Here is a 20077-nt window from a genome sequence, read left to right as displayed (position 1 = left end):
TTATATTGGGAAACTTTTAAAAATTATTTAGTGGGGTGGGATGGAAAAAATAGTAATTCCTCCCATCATTTTTTGGGTTTTGTTTTTATGGGGTTCACCATGCAGTAAAAATGACGTGTTAACTTTTATTCTGCGGGTCAATACAATTATGGCAATACCAAATGTATTTATTTTTCGGGTTTTATTACTTTTACAAAATAAAAACTATTTGTTAACAAGTACATTGTCTTGTGTCGCCGTATTCTGAGATCCAGAACTTTTATTTTTCCGTCGAAGCCGAGTGAGTTTTATTTTTTTTGCAGGGTGAACATTATTTATTAATATTTTTTGAGTTATCTCTGTACCCAGCTGTTAGAATATGGTGTCAGCTGTAATATACATCTGACACCTGCGGTGTATATAGCGGGCTCAGCCTAGCAGCCCGTTCCATACTCTTACCCTCCCGACTATAATGTGAATGTACTATGTCATATGTCGGGAAGAAATGAAAAAGAATTTCTCATGTAAGCAAGTGACAGTATATCACTCTGTGGAGTGCTTTGGCCCTTTCTGAATATTTCCCTGCACAGGTCCTGCCACTCAGCCCCAATTACTTGAAAGTTTCATGGTTGCAATTCTCCGTACAGTACCTCATCAACCCTATGCAGAGAGAATGCAGTTTGACGCCCATCAATCGGCAATTAATGGTATATCCTAATACCTAGTGCATACTTGTCAACATTTAAATCTCCAAATTGGGACATTTAAGCTAAATGAGAACTAAAAACACAGAATTGAAGAAGGGTGTACTTTTTCTCACGTGTTTTTTTTTTTTGTTTTTTTTTTTAATTTAAATTCTTCTTCTCCATATCTTGCCTGTGCTCCCAGCTTGTGGAATGACCAGGTACAATCTTGATCTTTCATGTCTACATGAGGGACCTCTGTGCCAACCTCTGGTAACCACGCTATCTACAGAAGTGTACCTGTGGTCACCAATGTAGAAAGTCATTAACAGCTAGGGGGAAGGCAACAGAACATTAGAGGGGGGTATGTGAACTAAAATTGCCCTTCAGCAGATTGCAAAGTTATTCATTTAGAGAAAATACGTTTTGTAATTGGAGTTGTTAGCAAAAAGGCAATAGCAAATCCGATCACTTAGTAAATTAAAACTGCCTAATATGTTACAAAAAGGTAGTCAAAAAGTGTCTTCATCATAAGAATTGATGGCATATCACTAGAGTAGGCCATTACTACATGATCAGTCGGAGGCCTACAACCAGGACTCCTGACTATTACCTGAAAGTCAATAGAGCTGTGTTGCAGTTGCCGTCTTATTGCTTAACTAGCCCTAAGGCCCTTTTATTCTGAGGATTATTGGGGTTTAACAATTGGATCCCCACTTTTCAAGAAGTGATAACCTACCCTAGCGAAATACAAAACCTTCTAATGGTGGGAAGACCCCTTGAAAATAAGTCTCTCTTGTTTTCTTCTTCTCTTCCGATTATTCTAACACTAGTAAGCCACCTATCTCTCCAGATATCATTTGGGGCAAATGAGAATGAAAATTAGTCATCTGAGGGCTGCACTAATGCATATATATGGCCTTCAATCCATTATTCTGCTCTGGCCTCCTTGACATTGGTGATGTGGGCGGTTGCCATCTGCTCTTAACTTACAAGGGCTGTTAAAATATTAAATATAACTCAGATTTGACATTAGCTTTTATGGACAAATGGGCATCATATTGGGTTGAGCACTAATGGAAAAAAAAACTTTGGAGCACCCCTATAGCAGCTTATGGACTGACGAAATACAGTCAAAGTTGTTGGAGGGCATGTTTCAGTCAAAACTAAATACGTTAAATTAAATAATGGACAATTTATTGAAAACCTTAATTCCCTGTAAGGCAATCTTGAAAGGAAATCTACAAATTTCATGGATATTGAAATAAGTAAAAACATAAATGTGTACTTTCGTGCAGGACACCGACTTTCGCTGGAGGCCTCTTCTCAATTTCCAAGGAATACTTTGAGCACATTGGAAGTTATGATGAAGAAATGGAGATATGGGGCGGTGAAAATGTAGAAATGTCTTTTAGAGTAAGTATATATCTCCAGATGTCTGGAGATGCCTTATATTTATGGACTTTACTGTAGACTGGATTATTCGGAGACTTTCGATGTTGTGAATTAACGTTCACTCTTTCCATGCGCAGGTGTGGCAGTGTGGAGGGCAGCTGGAAATTCTGCCTTGTTCTGTTGTCGGTCACGTTTTCCGCAGCAAAAGTCCTCATACTTTTCCTAAAGGTACTCAGGTGATCATAAAGAACCAGGTCCGCCTGGCCGAAGTGTGGATGGATGACTACAAAGAAATATTTTATCGTAGAAATCGAGAAGCTGCAAATATTGTCCAACAGGTAGATGAGCCCTACTCCTCATTCTATACAAATATCAAGAGTTCCCGTAACGGTTTTGTACATTTCTATTAGAAATTTAATTGGAATATGAATCTATGAGTTACAGAAGAAGTTGGATACCCTTTATGCCCCAGGTTTGCATGTAAGGGACTGCACAAATGAGTTGCATGGCTTACTTAAGGGTTGCAGTCCACCAGTGAAATTGGTGAGGGTTTTGCTAGAAAGTCAACAGGGTGATCAATAATGAGCACTTCACTTTTTGCCAATTGGTTGTTGGGACGCACATACAGTTCTGCACAGGGACCCTCTGCTGTCCATGTCCGCATTTGGAGAAACGTATGGACTCTTTCAGATTACTACAATTCTTTGAACGTGGGCAATGATTGGTTAATAGTACTCTTTTCAAAGACCTGCTCTTGGCCAGAGAATGGTATTCAAGGACACCACCATTACTGAACTACCTGGCTGGAGACACACGCTATTCACGTCTGTTCTGTTCTTAACCTACCTCTATCCACCTCTCTTACTTTCAAAGATGTAACTTACATACTTTTGCCGTGTGGTCCATCTCAAACGATTTTTTTTTTTTTGTGGGACCTGTAGAGGATCGCCAAGTACTACAAGCAACTTTCAAAGAAGATCAGGGGTGGGGGGGGGGTGGGGGGGTGCTTTATCAATGAATTTACGCATTTAAAACTATAGTATGTGGCCAAAATGCTACATTTATGAACCCCGTGACAGTTTTTCTAACACGTGTTGGAATAGTGGGCAGGGTCGCAGCCACAAAAAGAAAAATGGTGGAAAACAACTCTTGGTAAACCGTGTATGTCATACTCAATGGATATGTGCCGATTTAGGGAATATGGATGGTGCTCCAGTCTTAGTAAACACCACCAATGTGTACTTTAAAAGCTCTAAAACTGCCGAGATCTTTAGACTTTAAGGATTATCTTAATAGAGATGTTTAACAGCTTTTAAATGTCTTCAATGGATTGGTTTCATACCAAGCTGTCATTTCAGTTCTTCAACATTATGGATAAGGAATTTAATTAAATTTTTTTCTTTATAGAAATCCTATGGAAGTTTATCAAAAAGAAACAGTTTGCGCCAAAACCTTCAGTGCAAGAACTTTACGTGGTATCTAAAAAATGTCTATCCTGAAATGTATGTGCCAGACCTGAACCCACTCATCTTTGGAGATGTAAGTTCTAAGACACATCCTTCTGCCTATAACCGTAATAATCAGATTACGTGAGAGCAAGAATGGAAATGTAAGACATCAGCAGCCGCTTTTTCCTAGTTCTACAACCATCATTAAAAATGTGATATATTCATGGCAGAACTTACAAATCTCTTTGTTAGAAATATACATATAAAGATCCATATTATATATAAATAATTACAGTCCTTTACCTTTAGTACAGGAATCATTTATTGTTTACATATCATTGTATACTATGTAAAGCAGAACACTGTGATGCTTAAAGGGCATGTACCGCCTTTGCGATCAGTTTTTTTTTCAATTGCTCAAATGCAACTAAGATAACATGAAGCAACTTTGCATATAGTCTTGGCTAAATCCTAGTGTTTTGGGGACAATATTCTACCTAAAAGAATATCCAAACTCACAAAATCTCTGCAGCAATTTTGCAGTGCTCACCAGAATCTTGTTTTAGGGATATTTGCCCTTTTGCAACCATTTTTGCAAATAGTCTTGATTAAAAAAAATCTCCTATTGTTTTTTTTTTGGTCATCCGTTCCTTTGCAGGCTTATGTGTCTCCATGGTTACAGACTACAAACAAACCTGTGTGTAGTCTGATTCTCCAGTCATGTGTTAATCCCTCTGCTCCCTCTTCTCGCTCACCTACTGATGGTAGAAGAAGAGGCAGATTGAACAGATGACTACAGGTTCAGATGACACACGGTTTGTTTGTAGTCTGTAACCGTGGACCCACATAGGAGCTGTAGACGCAAAACAATGGCAGATTTTTAATCAAGATTTATTAGTAAAAATGGTTGCAAAAGTGCTAATATCCTTTAACCAGATTCTGGTGAACGCTTAGATATGGCTTGCAGGGACTCTATTCTGGCTCTTACATAAAAAGATAAATCCAAAATAAGTGTCCCCATCACTGTAGTTAAGGATTGGTGGTGGTGTAACTGCAGTTCCCAGCATGCCCTGTTTTCTCCGTGTTGTGGAGAGGGATGTAATCAGTCAATTAATGGTTTCCGGTGCAAGGGCATGATGGTACATTGCCTAACCCAAAACTTGCCTTCTTTATACAGATACAAAACGTCGGCAAACAGTGGTGTTTAGATGCTGGAGCAGATAACAATCATGGAGATAAACCTCCTATCCTGTACACCTGTCATCGCCTTGGGGGTAACCAGGTAAAATATTTATGTTCTCTTATTTATTTCTCTGTCCAAATGCTTTTAATCATTTATTAAGCTATGTTGCAGTGGTCTGCAGCCTGTATCCCAGCTATTGGGAAACTACAACTCCCAGCATGCTTTGATAGTTTGTCTATTTTGGTTGTAGTTTTTCAACCGCTGGAGTCCTACCGGTTGCAGATCATTACTATATTGCATATCACCAGTATGTCACAACATGTTATGACCAGGTACATAGCCGAGACCTTGATTGCTATTTGAGTGTGACCACCTTGCGGGAAAAATTGTGACTTGTGTGTCACTTACGACATTTTTCTAAGGGGGAAAGTGGCACCCGCTGCCCGACAAATTTGCTGTATTATTTACGCCAGAAACTTGCGTCAATTACAGCGCAAATCTGCGCCAGTCCTTAGGTTTGACGCACTCGGACGGCCAGAGATGCGCTTAAATTATTAAGAGGCTTGCACCTCTTAATAAATTAGGTGCATCTTACTCCAACTTTCTTGGTATTAACACTGGCGTGTCTTAATAAATTCCTTCCAATATTTTGGTCGTTACTCGCTACCTTTCCTTTCACATTTTGTGTATTCTGGATCAGCATTTGTAAGCCAAAACTTGGAGTGGATCCAAAACACGGAAGAGGTGCAAATCTTTCCATTTATAATTTCTCTGTGTAGATTTGACTCCTGGTTTTGGCTTCTAAATACAAATACAAAATACTGACCAACATATTGCCTTAAACTGTTTTGATCTTTGTAAATATTGTGTAATATAGACTTTTTACCAGCGATCATCCATATATGAAAAATGATTTGGTTTTTAATTTATTATTGTTCGTGAGATCAAGGTAGGGAGATCCTAACATCTGTGTCCAGCTTAAAATGAATCTAATGCAACAATTTTAAACACCATATCATTTCTAGGGCTAAAATTCTGTGCCGATTTTTTTAATTTCTTGATGTATCCATTTTTTTCATAGCCACTAGGGGGAGCTTAGAAGCTTGCTGAGTAATTATTGAGTTTAATTTTTTTTTAAGTATGCGGTTAGCTCCGAAGCTTCCCCTAGTGGTGGCTGCAGGCAGTATAACATTTTATAATTTAACACTTTGTCTATGTATGGGATTTGGAGCTCTGTCTCAGAAAAATGGAGATCTGAATGCTATAAAGATATATTAAAAAATTAATCTGCACCGAATTTTCAATCTAAAAATGACATGGTGTTAAAAAGTAGCAATTCACAATGTTAAACTTATAAACAATGATCTGGTAAGAGAGTCTATGAATTAGTCGTTAGATACAAATAAAGCAGGGTATAGTTTATCATACAGTATATAGAGTTTTCCTATTTAACACAACTCAAGATATCATAATGTATTATCTGGGGGTTTACATAGGGCTTCCAGGTAAACACACTTAACCCATATTGACTGAGACACTCCTCAACATTCATAACAATGCAGCCCATAGAGCTAAATAACAAATTGAGCTCTGCTACACGAGGCTTGCATACAGGTTTATCAATGCAAAAATACAGCAAAACATGATCTATTAGGTATTTATAGACAGGCATTTATTCATCGTAACACAAGTGAATTTAGAAGAGATTTATTTTTTTTTTGCTCTCTAATTATGCACTATTAGGTCGGGTTCACACAGCCTATTTTCGGACGTTTTTTGGGCCAAAAAATCGTAAGCAGAAAGTCTCCAAACATCTGCCCATTGATTGCAATGGGAAAAACGGCGTTCTGTTCCGAAGGGCCGTTTTTTTACACGGCCGTTTTTCAAAACGGACGCCTAAAAAAACTGCCGCGAAAAAGAAGTGCATGTCCCTTCTTGAGACATTTTTGGAGCTGTTTTTCATTGACTCCATTGGGGGTCTTCATTAGGCCTCCAGGCAGCCATAGCAACCATTCCCACCCCACGATTGCGTTGCGGGGGGCGCGATGAGCTGTTAGAGGGGGCCGCCCCCCTCTTTCTAACGATTTAAATGCTGCGGTCGCTATTGACTAATTTTCATACCCTATTAGGGAATTCTGAGTTAATCAAGGAGGATCCTCATCTCTTGGCCAGGGTGGAGAATGGCTACAAAGAGAGTCTCTCGCTCTGGAGGACCTGTCCTGTACTGCATTACGCAGAAAACCCATTGATATGAATGGACACTGTGTAATACTATATCTACCCTGTGGTGTCGCTGCAGGGAAATTGAAGCTTACTAAAAAGTTTTCCCACAGATTACAGCTGATTAATGGGGGACTCCGCAAAGGGAAGTTTTGGGATCAATTTATTGTCAAGGGACCTTTTCTAATAAGTAGGTATTGTCCGAAGTGGACAACCCCTTTTAATTCGCATAACCAATCCATAAATTTTTGCATGTGTAGTAAACACTCTCACATCCATTTAGATAGACATCCTGAGGACTTCGCTCAGAGAACAAAAATTGAGGCAAAAAATTATCTGCAAGGTTTAAGCACTCTCTGTGCTGAAAGGAATTATCCCTGTTATTAAGTCCTGGACAAACTCTAGAGAGTACGAGTTCTATCCTGTTAAGCACTTACTTGCACTTAGTAAGCTCTATTACTTCTCCTCACCAAGGCATAATGATACTTGAGGGATGTGCGTTCAGCATTGTGCATACAAATTCTTCACAATAGGGAAAACATTGCATTTGGCACAGTTCTGGGATACCAAACTCCTACTGTAATACATATTTCTCTGACCAGAAACAATACATCATTTATACTGCAAATTCATGTCGCCATCTGAACCCCAAGTGATTAGTAAGACTTATATCCCGATATTCCTAATTGATTATATATTGTACATTCTTTGTAGTCTAGGAATAGAAAAAGGGGCTGCTTTTTTTTTCTACTAGAAACAGCACCACTATTTCTCATAGGCCGTGTCTGGTATTGCAGCTTAGCCCAACTCAAAAGTACAAACTTTAGCATTTTTAAGTATTTGGTTAGAAAAGAAGCATTGTCTATTTTTCCATTTTTTTCTGTTTTTGCTCATTTAGTATTTTGAATATACACTAAGCCATGAAATTCGACATAATATCCAAAAGGAACTGTGTCTAAGAGCTGGTAAAGGGCAGGTTCTCCTCCAGAAATGTAACTACAAAGGCAAAGACACAACTGTTCTACCTGAGGAAAAATGGGAACTTCAGAAGGTAAATTTTAATAATTCTTGACTAGTAGAATAATGTTAATGAATAGAATTCTTTGCAAATAAATGACCTTGACTAGGTCACTTTCCAATATAATCTACCAGTTAGAGTGTAGCTATCATTTTCAGAATTTTGTCATCTAAAAAGATCCAAAATTCTGTGCAGAATAATTTCATAATATATCTTTAAAGGTGTCAGAGCCATTGTCCTATCTAAGCACATGTAGGATTAATATTTCTATGTAGAGCCCAAATAATTCTGGTAAATAATGGCAATCTATAGAATTTGTACTCTGACAGGACAGCATTGTGCCTTCCTGGTGGCCTAGGGGGAATTAAGGAGTAATGTTAATGTCCTTAATAGTCTAGGCTAGTTACAAGGTTATTCTTAACATCACCAATGGTACATGACCGTGAAGGAATAGATGTCAACGTCCCTGGTGGTCTAGGGTAGTGTAGAGGTTAATACCAACTTTCTTGGTGGTCTAGGTTAGTGGAGGGGATAGAACCCACTGCCATGGTGGTTTACGCTATTGAAGGGGTAAATTGGTAACATCCCTGGTGGTCTAGTGAGACGGTTAATACTGACATAATTAGTGGTCTGTGGTAGTGATAGGCTTAATGCAGAATGTCCCTGAGCTGGGGGAAGTTTTAAAGCTGCATGGATGGGCTAACTCGCTGCTTTAACAGGAGCAATGGTCAGAGCCACAAAATTGCTTTGCCAAAACCAGGCATCCCCTCTTATACTAGACCACTACTAGCGTAAATCTAACGTGGGACTAGCCATTTAATTGTACAGCGTAGTATCCTGATACCCCTATGAAGTAGTCATTACTACATGTTTATGGCTTAAAAAGGCATAAAAGGAAAAACAGAAAAAATATACCTAAAATTTGAAAATCTAGCTTTTATGTTTGGAAGCAAATGCTGATGCCATAATACTAAATACTAAAGATGCTTTTTCTTTGGTCATTTCTTTCCAGGATCAGCTCCTCTTCAATGCTGCATATAATATGTGCCTGACTGGAAATGGCGCTAACCCAAGTCTTGTCCCCTGTAACCCTTCAGATCCTTTTCAAGAGTGGGTTTTCCGACAAAGTTCTTAAAAAAACAAAAAAAACAACGAATTCTAATTTCTCTTTAATACTGTGATAGAAAAATACACTGTAACATTTTATGCAGTCGCAGCTGACTTAGGCTATTTTGAAAACCGCTAAGCCTGTTGTGGTACAAAAGAAAGAACACTCCGAACGTTGTGTCGACTACAAATGCCAAAGAATGTTTTAGATCCTTTTTTTTTCTTTTTCTTTGTGTGTTTACTTGTTAGTTGTTAATGGGTCAGTTGGGGTCTATTGGTGTTTACAATGACTGCAAAGAGTACAAACTGGATGATGTACTCTGAGACAAAGCATGATGGGCTGTTAAATTGTATGTACTTCTGGAAAAGGAAAAATACGGGCCACTACATAGTGTGTTCCTTACCTGCAGGCTTTGTATCATCTGTTACAATATAGTTTCCACATTGTATCAGCAGGTGGCTATTATCACCTTGACACATTCTCCCATGCTAGCAATTTATCAGACTACATCCTTTTTTGACACTGATGCTATTTCATACCTAGTATATAGGCGCTTTGTATCATGTGACATTTAAGGTGGTTCCCCCATCAGGAACAATTGACATATCCACAGAATATGTTATAAATGTCAGATAGATGCGGGTCCCACCTCTGGGACCCGCACCTATCTCCAGAACGGGGCCCCCTAAATTCAGGTCTACCTCTCTGTGCTCCGTCTGACTTGTGTGATTTCTGACCATGAATAAGAAAACCGCATAGCTCGCATGCTACGCTGTTTCCGTAACTGCCATTCACTTCTATGGGACTTGCGGAAACCGTGTAGCTCAGCGAGCTACGCTGTTTTCTTCTTCATGATCGGGACTCGCACGCGTCAGCCGGAGCACAGAGGTAGAACGGAGTTTTGTTTGGAGATCCATGTTTTTTATCGTTAATCTTGGCCTTGGATTTGATTTATGGCGATATCTATCGATTTCCGAACCACTGATCAGAAAGCTTAAACCACTGTTCAGAAAGCTGTAAACACTGCCACCCCTTTAAAGGGGTTGTCCCAGTATTAAATGTTATAGAAATATAATTCAGCATTAAAAATTAGTTTTGTAATTTACCTTATGTTCCAAAAATGGCCAGTTGAAAGATATTCCCTTTACTTAATTATAATTGATCCTGATGGTCAATCTGTATAATAATGAGCGTGTTCTAATACTAAGCTGAATGAGGGAGGACGCCCATGCTCAGTTCCACTCTCTTACTGCCACCAGCCAATCGAAAATGCCTTCTCTGCTTGTCAGTAAAGAAATAGAGAAGAAGCTTGTACTCAGCAATACAGCTTGTACTGTGAACGGAGTCTCACACAGGAGAGCCAGCAGTTTGCTTAGATGGAGAGCCTGCATACAGCACTGCTTACATACAGCATTGAGCTCTCATCTCTTTTTTTTGTATCCTCTCACTTTGTGTAAGCTTCAGGCTCTCCCTCTTCTTCAGTTATATAGGGCTGGGCTCTCCCTCTAAAAAGAAAAGTAATGTGGAGCATTTGTAAAGCTTCCTCTAGAGAGGAGGCAGCGGCAGTGAAACAGAACGATCTGCCTATACAAACTATGACCGGGAGGGGAAGGGGCTGCAGCAAAAAGGACACACCCCCTGAGCTGCCTGCCTGAAGAAAATCAAGAAGAGCAATGAATAGAGAGATATCTGGATCCATTTAAGATGCAAAGCTGGATCTAGCTTTGTTAGAAAGAGAATGTTCTACACTATATTATGCCTGATTTTCTTTTTTATTAATTCTGGGACAACCCCCTTAAAGAGGCTCTGTCACCAGATTTTGCAACCCCTATGTGCTATTGCAGCAGATCGGCGCTGCAATGTAGATTACAGTAACGTTTTTATTTTTAAAAAACGAGCATTTTTGGCCAAGTTATGACCATTTTTGTATTTATGCAAATGAGGCTTGCAAAAGTCCAAGTGGGCGTGTTTAAAGTAAAAGTCCAAGTGGGCGTGTATTATGTGTGTTACATCTGGGCGTGTTTACTACTTTTACTAGCTGGGCGTTCTGACGAGAAGTATCATCCACTTCTCTACACAACGCCCAGCTTCTGGCAGTGCAGATCTGTGACGTCACTCACAGGTCCTGCATCGTGTCGGACGAGCGAGGACACATCGGCACCAGAGGCTACAGTTGATTCTGCAGCAGCATCAGCGTTTGCAGGTAAGTCGATGTAGCTACTTACCTGCGAACGCTGATGCTGCTGCAGAATCAACTGTAGCCTCTGGTGCCGATGTGGCCGACATGATGCAGGACCTGGGGCAGGAAGTGAGTGACGTCACAGCGTGATCTCTCGAGAACACGGCTGTGTCTGCACTGCCAGAAGCTGGGCGTTCTGAAGAGAAGTGGATGATACTTCTCGTCAGAACGCCCAGCGAGTAAAAGTAGTAAACACGCCCAGATGTAACACACATAATACACGCCCAGTTGGACTTTTACTTTAAACACGCCCACTTGGACTTTTGCAAGCCTCATTTGCATAAATACAAAAATGGTCATAACTTGGCCAAAAATGCTTGTTTAAAAAAAATAAAAACGTTACTGTAATCTACATTGCAGCGCCTATCTGCTGCAATAGCAGATAGGGGTTGCAAAATATGGTGACAGAGCCTCTTTAAGTAGCTGTAAGGTTTTTGTGAAGTAAAGTACTTTTTGTTTTTGTATTTTTTACTGTATACATGCATATATACAAATTGCATACTCTTCCTTTGCATACATTTAGGTAGAGAGTGGAAATCCTAGTCAACAACAGCCGGGTTCCAAACTCCATTTTGACCAAGTTCACATAGTTGTACTCTTCACTAAGTGAAGCAGCTTTACTAATGTGCTGATGTTTGACGGTTTTTGAATTTATATATTTGTGGTTTACCGACTCAGGGATGTACAAAAACTGTCTGTCTTTCATGTTTTTTTTTTTCTTAATTTTTAATTGTATTAAATTTACCACCTGCTTTATTTATTTTTTGTCACCCATTCACAATTTCATACCATCGCTTCAAAATTGTTAGGCAAGGTAGCAATATTTAGCAATGGAAACTGACAGTCCCCAAAAGAGGTGGTTATTTATCCAGATTTGCTCAGTGACCCCTCCCTCCTATACAATGGACACTTCATCTTCAATTTGGGATTGTAATATTGTATATATCTAGGTAACATTTTTAAGATACACGAATATTACTATGATACACTATCATTGCACTGTGACCTGGTTTATCAGAGAAATAAAGACTAGGGAAATGTTTTTGAAGGGGTCGTCTCATCAAGGCATATGAACGTCATAGGGGGGGGTTCCCCTGCTTAGGACTCCACCTTATTAGCGAGGGCCGGGCAGCTGTTAGAAAGAATAGCTGTCGAGTAGGATACTGGTGAGAAGGGCGGGGAAGTGCTCTCCTCATGAATACAGTAGATTCATAACCATGGGTCCGCTGTATTCTTCGTTAGCTGCTCTTAACCAAACAGCACAATATTTTTTTTGTGCCACTTTGACTTTTAGTAGAATGACCTGTTCCTGTAATGTGCTGCCCTTGAATTACAGAACCCAAAAATCCTGTTTTTTTTTAACAATTATGTGATCGCAAAATTTCCAGATTTCTAAATTGCTGGTTATTGCATTATTTGAAGGTCACATGAAAGCTGCTGGTAAAGGTTATAGAGGAAATATCATTGTCATTTTTTTTCTTCTTACTATTAGACTACAAAATCTTTGCTTATAAATAATTGGCATTGACATTTAATTTTAGGATTTAAATTCCTTCCAATGAGATCATCCTGGAAGATTTATTTTATTGTTTATATGGATTTGTTGTGTTTCTGTCATTTTTTTTTATATTTTTGTCATGCGTATGTTTTTTTCAGCTGAGGCTATTTCTTCTTTTTTTCTGACACTAAAAAGACCCAATTTTTGTTTTTTTGGGAAACCCTTTTATCTATAATATTATGCATATAGTGTGTGTAAAAGCTCAACTCTACCTAAATTAAAATTTAGATGAGCCCACAAACCCCATAATTCCAGTCAGGGTTGTAGGTAATGAAATGGGGTCTCGTAGCAAATATCAAAATTGGTTACCCCTGTTTGCGCAGATTCATGCCACCTACACCGTCCCATAACATTAGGACCATGCTCTCGCTTACCTTTTTACCATGTTATGGGTGGGATAACCTGGGCTAGAGAGCCACCTATCCATGCCCCCCCCCCCCCATAGCCGCTGCATTATCTATGGTATGAATACCCTTGATACCAGTTTTCCTTGGCACATCCACAGTGGTCCAGGTAGCTGAGATATTGGGACTTTGTTGACAGGGGTCTCACAATGAAGAGCAGCTTTAGGGAAAATCCCTTTAATGCACTTCCGATAAGACCACTATGTCACCTAGGAATGCCCTTCCGATGTTTTTATAAAATTAAGTTATCTATCATTTATGCCCATTTTATGACTTGAGACCTGCTTGTATGTATGAGCTACTGTATACTTAAAGGAACACTCCTGGAAAAAACTATGTTATGCCTGAGTGGGTGGTGCATGACTTCTGCTCCGCCCCCTCAGGACCCTCTCTAGGCATAACCTAGTACATTCGTTTTACCTGGAGTGTTCCTTTAAACTGCCTTTATACTACCTTTTATACTACCATTGAATTATAAGAAATGTTACCAATCTGTGGGTAAAAATATAATTGTTTGCGTTTTTAACATTTATTTATTATGCTCCAGTCGATTCTTTAGCTTTGTATAATTGCTTTTCTAAATAATATATTTCAAGGGATCTTTGTTTTGTATTTTCTAATGGAATGGAGATCTTTCCTCTCTGTTTGTACAAGTGTGATTTCGTTTATTTAATGTGACCTTGACTAATGTTTAAGGGACGTAAAACTGCAATAATAAAGGGAGAGATTTTGCTATGAATGTATATTTTTACATTTTTTTTGAAGGATATACTGTATTAAAGGTCATATTGGCCGAATAAATACAAAAAATAAAAAAATTTGCATAACGTTAAGATAATTTTAGTATAAACTGATTTATTGTGTTTCAACTATGTTACATAGAATGGTGGAAATAAACCGACTTACAATTGTGAATTGTTTGTGATGTGGCTTTACTGTGTGTGTGGATGTCAGCGGGGAGTTATGTTTGTATTCCCCAATTCATTATTTGGTAAAGATGGGGAGCACTGTAATTGACCCTAGCTGGCACTTGAGGGGCACTCTAGCTAGCAATAGGGAATTGTGGCTGGCCCTTGGGGCTTATTCTGACAGGCCATTTTTGCTGGCTGTGGTATCGATAGATAATGGGTGTGTGATTTAAAGGGACATTTTCTTTGGCCACAACCTGACCTAGGATTGAAGATCTAGAGTGTGTAGACCAGACAAAGGAGGATTCTCCGATGCTTTCTCAGACTTGTGTTCATCCTCAGTGACTACTCAGTAATGTGCTTTTAAAAGATGTAATTTAAACCTTTGGGTTCTAATGTATTATAATAACAATAGCGGCTTGCTTTACATATACAGGAATTCATTGTTCACTCTGTTGAATTCCTGTATATGTAAAGCAAGCCGCTATTATTCTATTCAACCAAGAGGTCAGCTGTAATCTGTGGGGGAAACCAACAGCAAGTCTTTAATTCCCATGCAGCGCCATCACAGGGGACATGAAGCATTACATTAGTACCCATTGAAATCACAGTGGCTCTTACTCAGCAGGACCCAAGATGTCCATGTGCTATCTTTAGCCGAACTGTGCTCCGATTAATTTATGGAGGTCTTGAATGACCACTTTATGAATGATTCTGCACATTAGTGCATTCGGAAAGTCTTCAGACCCTTTCACTTTTTTTCACATTTTGTTATGTTGAGGCCTTGTGATAAAATAAAAAAAAAGTAACTTTTTTTCCCCATCATTCTGCACTCAATACCCTCATAATGACCAAGTAAAAACAGAATTTTAGAAAATGTATTAAAAATGAAAGTCAAATTTTGCATGGACATAAGTATTCAGACCCTTTGCAATGACGCTTTAAATTTAGCTTTGGGGGCCTCCCATTACTCTAGATCATCTTCTACACCTTGATTGGAGTCCACTTGTGGTAAATTCATTTGATTGGACATGATTTAGAAAGACACATTCCTGTCTATATAGGGTCTCACAACTGAAAACTCACATCGGAGCAAAAACCAAGCCATGAGCAGGAAAGAACTGCCTGTAGAGCTCAGAGACAGGATTGTGTGGAGACCGATCTGGAGAAGGGTACAAAAAAAAATTCTGCTGCTCTGAAAGTTCCCAAGAGCACAGTGGCCTCCATAATTCTTAAATGGAAGAAGTTTGGAACAACCAGGACCAGTGCCTGAGCTGGCCACCCCACCAAACTAAGTAATCTGGGGAGAAGGGCCTTGGTAAGAGAGGTGACCAAGAATCCAATGGTCAATCTGGCTAAGCTCCAAAGTACTTGAGTGCATATGGGAGAAACTTCCAGAAGGTCAACCATCACTGCAGCACTCTAGGCTTTATGGCAGAGTGGCCAGAAAGAAGCCTCTTCTCAGTAAAAGTCACATGAAAGCCTGCCTGGGGTTTGCAAAAAAGAACCTAAAGGACTCTGACTATGAGAAACAAGATTCTGTGGTCTGATGAAACTAAGATTGAACTTTTTGTCCTCTATTCTAAGCATCATGTCTGGAGGAAACCAGGCACTGCTGCTCACCTGCCCAATACCATCCCTACAGTGAAGCATGGTAGTGGCAGCAGCATCATCCTGTGGAGGTGTTTTTCAGCGGCTGGGACAGGGTTGATGGAAAGATGAATGGAGCAAAGTACAAAGATATTCTTAATGAAAACCTGATCCAGAGTGCTCTGGACCTCGGACTGGGTCGAAGGTTCACCTTTCAACAAGACAACGACCCTAAGCACGAAGCCAAGACAACACAGGAGTGGCTTAGGGAGAACTCTATGAATGTTCTGGAGAGACCTGAAAATGTCTGTCCACCGACTGTCCCCATCCAACCTGACAGAGCTTGAGAGGATCTACAGTACAGAGAAGAATGGCAGAAAATCCCCCAATCCAGGTGGGCAAACCTTGTGGCGGCATACCCAAGAAGACTGGAGGCTGTTAGTACTTAGTTGAAGCACCTTTGTCAGTAATGAGTTAAGGGGTCTGAATACATAAGTCAATATTCATTTGTTTTTTCCTTTTCAATAAATTAGCAGAGCTGACTATCATTCTGTTTTCACTTTGACATTATGGGGTATTGAGTGCAGAATGATGGGGAAAAAAACTTTATTTATTTTTTACATTTTAGCACAAGAACTCAACACAAAATATGAAAAAATGTAAAGGGTCTAGATCATCGAAGATCATCTCTTTGCTTACTCCCGACCGCTTTGTTAGTCAGTGGCCGATAAGGCAAGAGAAAGTGGGACCGGGATCAGGGGGTCCCTTTCTAGAGGTAGGTGCGGGACCCACATCTATCGGATATTTATGGCGTATCCTGTGTATATGCCATGAACGTCCAAGATAGGAAAATATCTTTAAAGGGGTTGTCCAACCCCATTAAATTCTTTATGATCCGCTTGCAAGGGTGTAAAATAACAAAACAAGTAACACTCACCTTATCCCCTGCCGCTGCTTTACCGGTTTCTGTTTTACCTGATCCAGCGATCACGTGTCAACACCACTGAGGTCACCACTGCAGCGGCCACATGTCAAGTCAACACATCATTGCTGAAGCAGGAGGAACAGAGACTGGCAAATCAGTGGCAGGGGATTGATACGGTGAGTATTAATACTTTTGTTATTTTACACCATTATACGTGTTTGTTTTTTAAATTCACCGGCTTGGACGGCCCCTTTAAGCTACTTACAGGGTTTCATCACTCTGACCAATGGTGAGGTTGTCACCTTCCAATGCATCCTTATGCCCTACTGGGGCATATGGAAAGGGTTGTTTAAAGCAATAGACCCCTGCAATGGCTGCATATGTAACTCAACCTATACTGTCAAAGCCTTCTATATATGAAACCATGAAAGAAAGACATTGCACATTGTACTGACATAGTAAACGGGGGGTTGTACAGACTGGGAACTAAATTGTTGTATTAGTCTGAGGTTCAACGGCAACTTTCATAGTAAAATCACGAATTCAATAGTTCTGTGGGTAAAAAAATATGCGACAGTGCTGGCAACTTCAGTTTGTACTGCAAGTCCCTGGGCTTCAGATCATATTTATACTGTATGATGCCTCCCTGGCTTTTAAGCATTTTTTTTTTGTAATAAAATTATTCTCCGCTGGGACATTACTCAGAATATTTCACATCTTTTTAACTTCAGTTAGAGTGAAAAAACCTCAGCCAGTGGTTATAGATGGTTCCCTCCCATCCGGCAGTGTTTGAAGTCGACGTCTTTCTCACAGTGGCTTTTTTCCACTTCTGTAATTGGCCACTTCCTCTAACCCTAAACTAGAAACTATGACTCCTCTATGTCAAAACATTTGTAATCCTGAATATAAAACAAACGTCAAACGGAGAAAGAAGCTTAAGGCTATGTTCACACGGGGTATTTTGCCGAGTTTTTTGACGCGGAAACCGCGTCGCAAAACTCGGCAAAAACGGCCCGAGAACGCCTCCCATTGATTTCAATGGGAGGCGTCGGCGTCTTTTTCCCGCGAGCAGTAAAACTGCCTCGCGGGAAAAAGAAGCGACATGCCCTATCTTCGGGCGCTTCCGCCTCTGACCTCCCATTGACTTCAATGGGAGGCAGGAGAAAGCGTATTTCTCGCTGTTTTATGCCCGCGGCGCTCAATGGCCTCGGGCGAAAAACGGCGCGATAATCGCCGCGAAAATCGGCGTGCAGGGAGAGGAATATCTGCCTCAAAGTTCCAAACGGAATTTTGAGGCAGATATTCCTCCCCCAAAATACTCCGTGTGAACATAGCCTAAATTAGAAGTTGAGGATGTGTAAATGTTGGGCTTTCAATGGCTCCCACAAAAATAGGTTGGCGTGATCTTTCCGCTTGTTCACATAATAAAGGACGTTTTATTGAAATGGAATAATTCAGACCGTTAAATGTTGCTATATGTTATTTTCTATAGAAACACAGTGCTGGAATATAGTTGCCTTTTTTTTTATTTTTTTTTAACATAATTGTCAATATTATCAAACTATATAATATTAATGAAAATCTGATGAAATTGTCACAATGCAGTTTTATAAAAGACACCGTACAGGCAGAACCAATATCTATAAACTTGACAAAACGGGACCGATAAGAACCGCAGTGTGCAATGTTTTAATGGGATGTTATAAAATTCCATTTGTAATATAATATTTACCTGGTTTTTCCTTTCTTCAGTGTCGGCTGCTTTTTAGCTCTGCTACATTAGTTTAAAGCTGCTATTAGTAATAAAAACTTAGCTGAATTATCCAAGGGCAACCTGAGCTCTACCTCATGCCTCATCCTAGCCTCAGGATGCTACTCTGTCCCCTATGATTTACACTGCAGCTATGCTTGTTTAGATTAGCTATGTATTAGACGCCAGATGGCCAGTCCGGCCCTGCCCATATGTGCCGAATCTGGACATGTGGGGTCTGTTTGCCATCTTGCCTTCTTTTACCCTTAATATCTGCACAGAGGAAGCATCTCTCCGTTCGTGCTCACGCTGACAGACAAAGCCTGCAACCCAGTTGGAGCTGGGACACTCGTTCCAAGTACAGACCTCACTGTAGTTTGGAGGAAGTTTGGCAAATAGGGTAAGGGTATGTTCACACACTAAACGAAAAATGGCTGTAAAATATGGAGCTGCTTTCAAGGGAAAACAGCCTCTGATTTTCAGCCATTTTTTAAGCATTGAGCGTTTTTTTCAGGCGTTTTTGGAGCGGTTTTTCTATTGTCCCAATGAAAAACGGCTTGAAAAATGAACATACTCATACACTGACTTCTGGGAAGATACCAGGCTGTTGCGTATCGGTGGTCAGATGCTGGTCATGTGACGCAACAGATCAGGAGAATCAGGGAGTGAAACAGTATGAAGACATTGAGCACGTTACACCGCTCACTATGCAGCAAAAAGAACATGTTACCTTTATTCTATGGGTCGGTACGATTACGGCGATACCACATATGTATAGGTTTTTCTATGTTTTACTACGTTTACACAATAAAAACATTTAAACAACAATACATTTTTGCATCACCGCATTCCAAGAGCCGTAACTTTATTTTTATTTTTTTGTTGGTGTGACCATATAAGGGCTTGTTTTTGGTGGGGCGAGATGTAGTTTTCATCGCTACTATTTTGGGGTACATGGCACTTATTGATTAACTTTTATTTTTTGAAGGGGGAATGGATAAAAACTATTGCCGGTTCTTGGGTTTTTTTTATACGGCGTTCACCACGCAGTTGAATTAATGTGTTAATTTTATTTTTCATGTCGTTACGATTGCAACTATACCACATATGTGTATTTTTCAAGTTTTTTTGTTTTTTTTACACTTATTAAATAAAAACACATTTTATGGGGAAAAAATTGTTTGATTTTTACTGTTCACCTTTTTTTATTCTTTCATAAACTTTATTTAATGTTTTTTAATTCGTTTTTTAGTCCCACTAGGGGCCTTCACCATCCGATCTTCTGATTGCAGATATAATGCTGTGGCCTGTCAGTATTAGGGTATGTGCACACGACCTATTTTCAGACGTAATGGAGGCGTTTTACACCTCGAATTACGCCTGAAAACACGGCTCCATTACGTCTGCAAACGCCTGCAATGGGTTTTACGATGTTCTGTGCAGACTAGGTGTAATTTTACGCGTTGCTGTCAAAAGACAGCGCGTAAAATTACTCCCGTGTCAAAGAAGTGCAGGACACTTCTTGGGACGTATTTGGAGCCGTTTTTCATTGACTTTAATGAAGAACAGCTCCAATTACGTCCGTAAAAGACGGCGCGAAAAACGCGAGTAAATGCAAAAACGTCTGAAATTCAGGAGCTGTTTTCTCCTGATAACAGCTCCTAAATTT

The 20077-nt window shown here is 39.8% G+C and overlaps 1 protein-coding gene across 1 annotated transcript in view; it reads left to right on the top strand.

Annotated features, from left to right (window-relative positions):
* The window catches only part of GALNT3 (polypeptide N-acetylgalactosaminyltransferase 3), a 37048-nt gene extending 26209 nt beyond the window's left edge, over positions 1-10839 (top strand). Inside the window, exons 6-11 of the mRNA XM_075831105.1 lie at positions 1961-2078; positions 2195-2395; positions 3465-3596; positions 4683-4787; positions 7807-7959; positions 8939-10839. Coding sequence (XP_075687220.1) covers positions 1961-2078; positions 2195-2395; positions 3465-3596; positions 4683-4787; positions 7807-7959; positions 8939-9061 — 832 coding nt within the window. The 3' untranslated portion in view covers positions 9062-10839. The remainder of the gene's footprint in view (positions 1-1960; positions 2079-2194; positions 2396-3464; positions 3597-4682; positions 4788-7806; positions 7960-8938) is intronic.
* The last annotated feature ends 9238 nt before the right edge of the window (positions 10840-20077 follow it).

This window comes from Rhinoderma darwinii, chromosome 6 (assembly GCF_050947455.1).
Source record: "Rhinoderma darwinii isolate aRhiDar2 chromosome 6, aRhiDar2.hap1, whole genome shotgun sequence".
Taxonomy (NCBI): Eukaryota; Metazoa; Chordata; class Amphibia; order Anura; family Rhinodermatidae; genus Rhinoderma; species Rhinoderma darwinii.
Note: the sequence above shows the minus strand (reverse complement) of the source record. Positions and strands in the feature narration are given on the sequence as shown.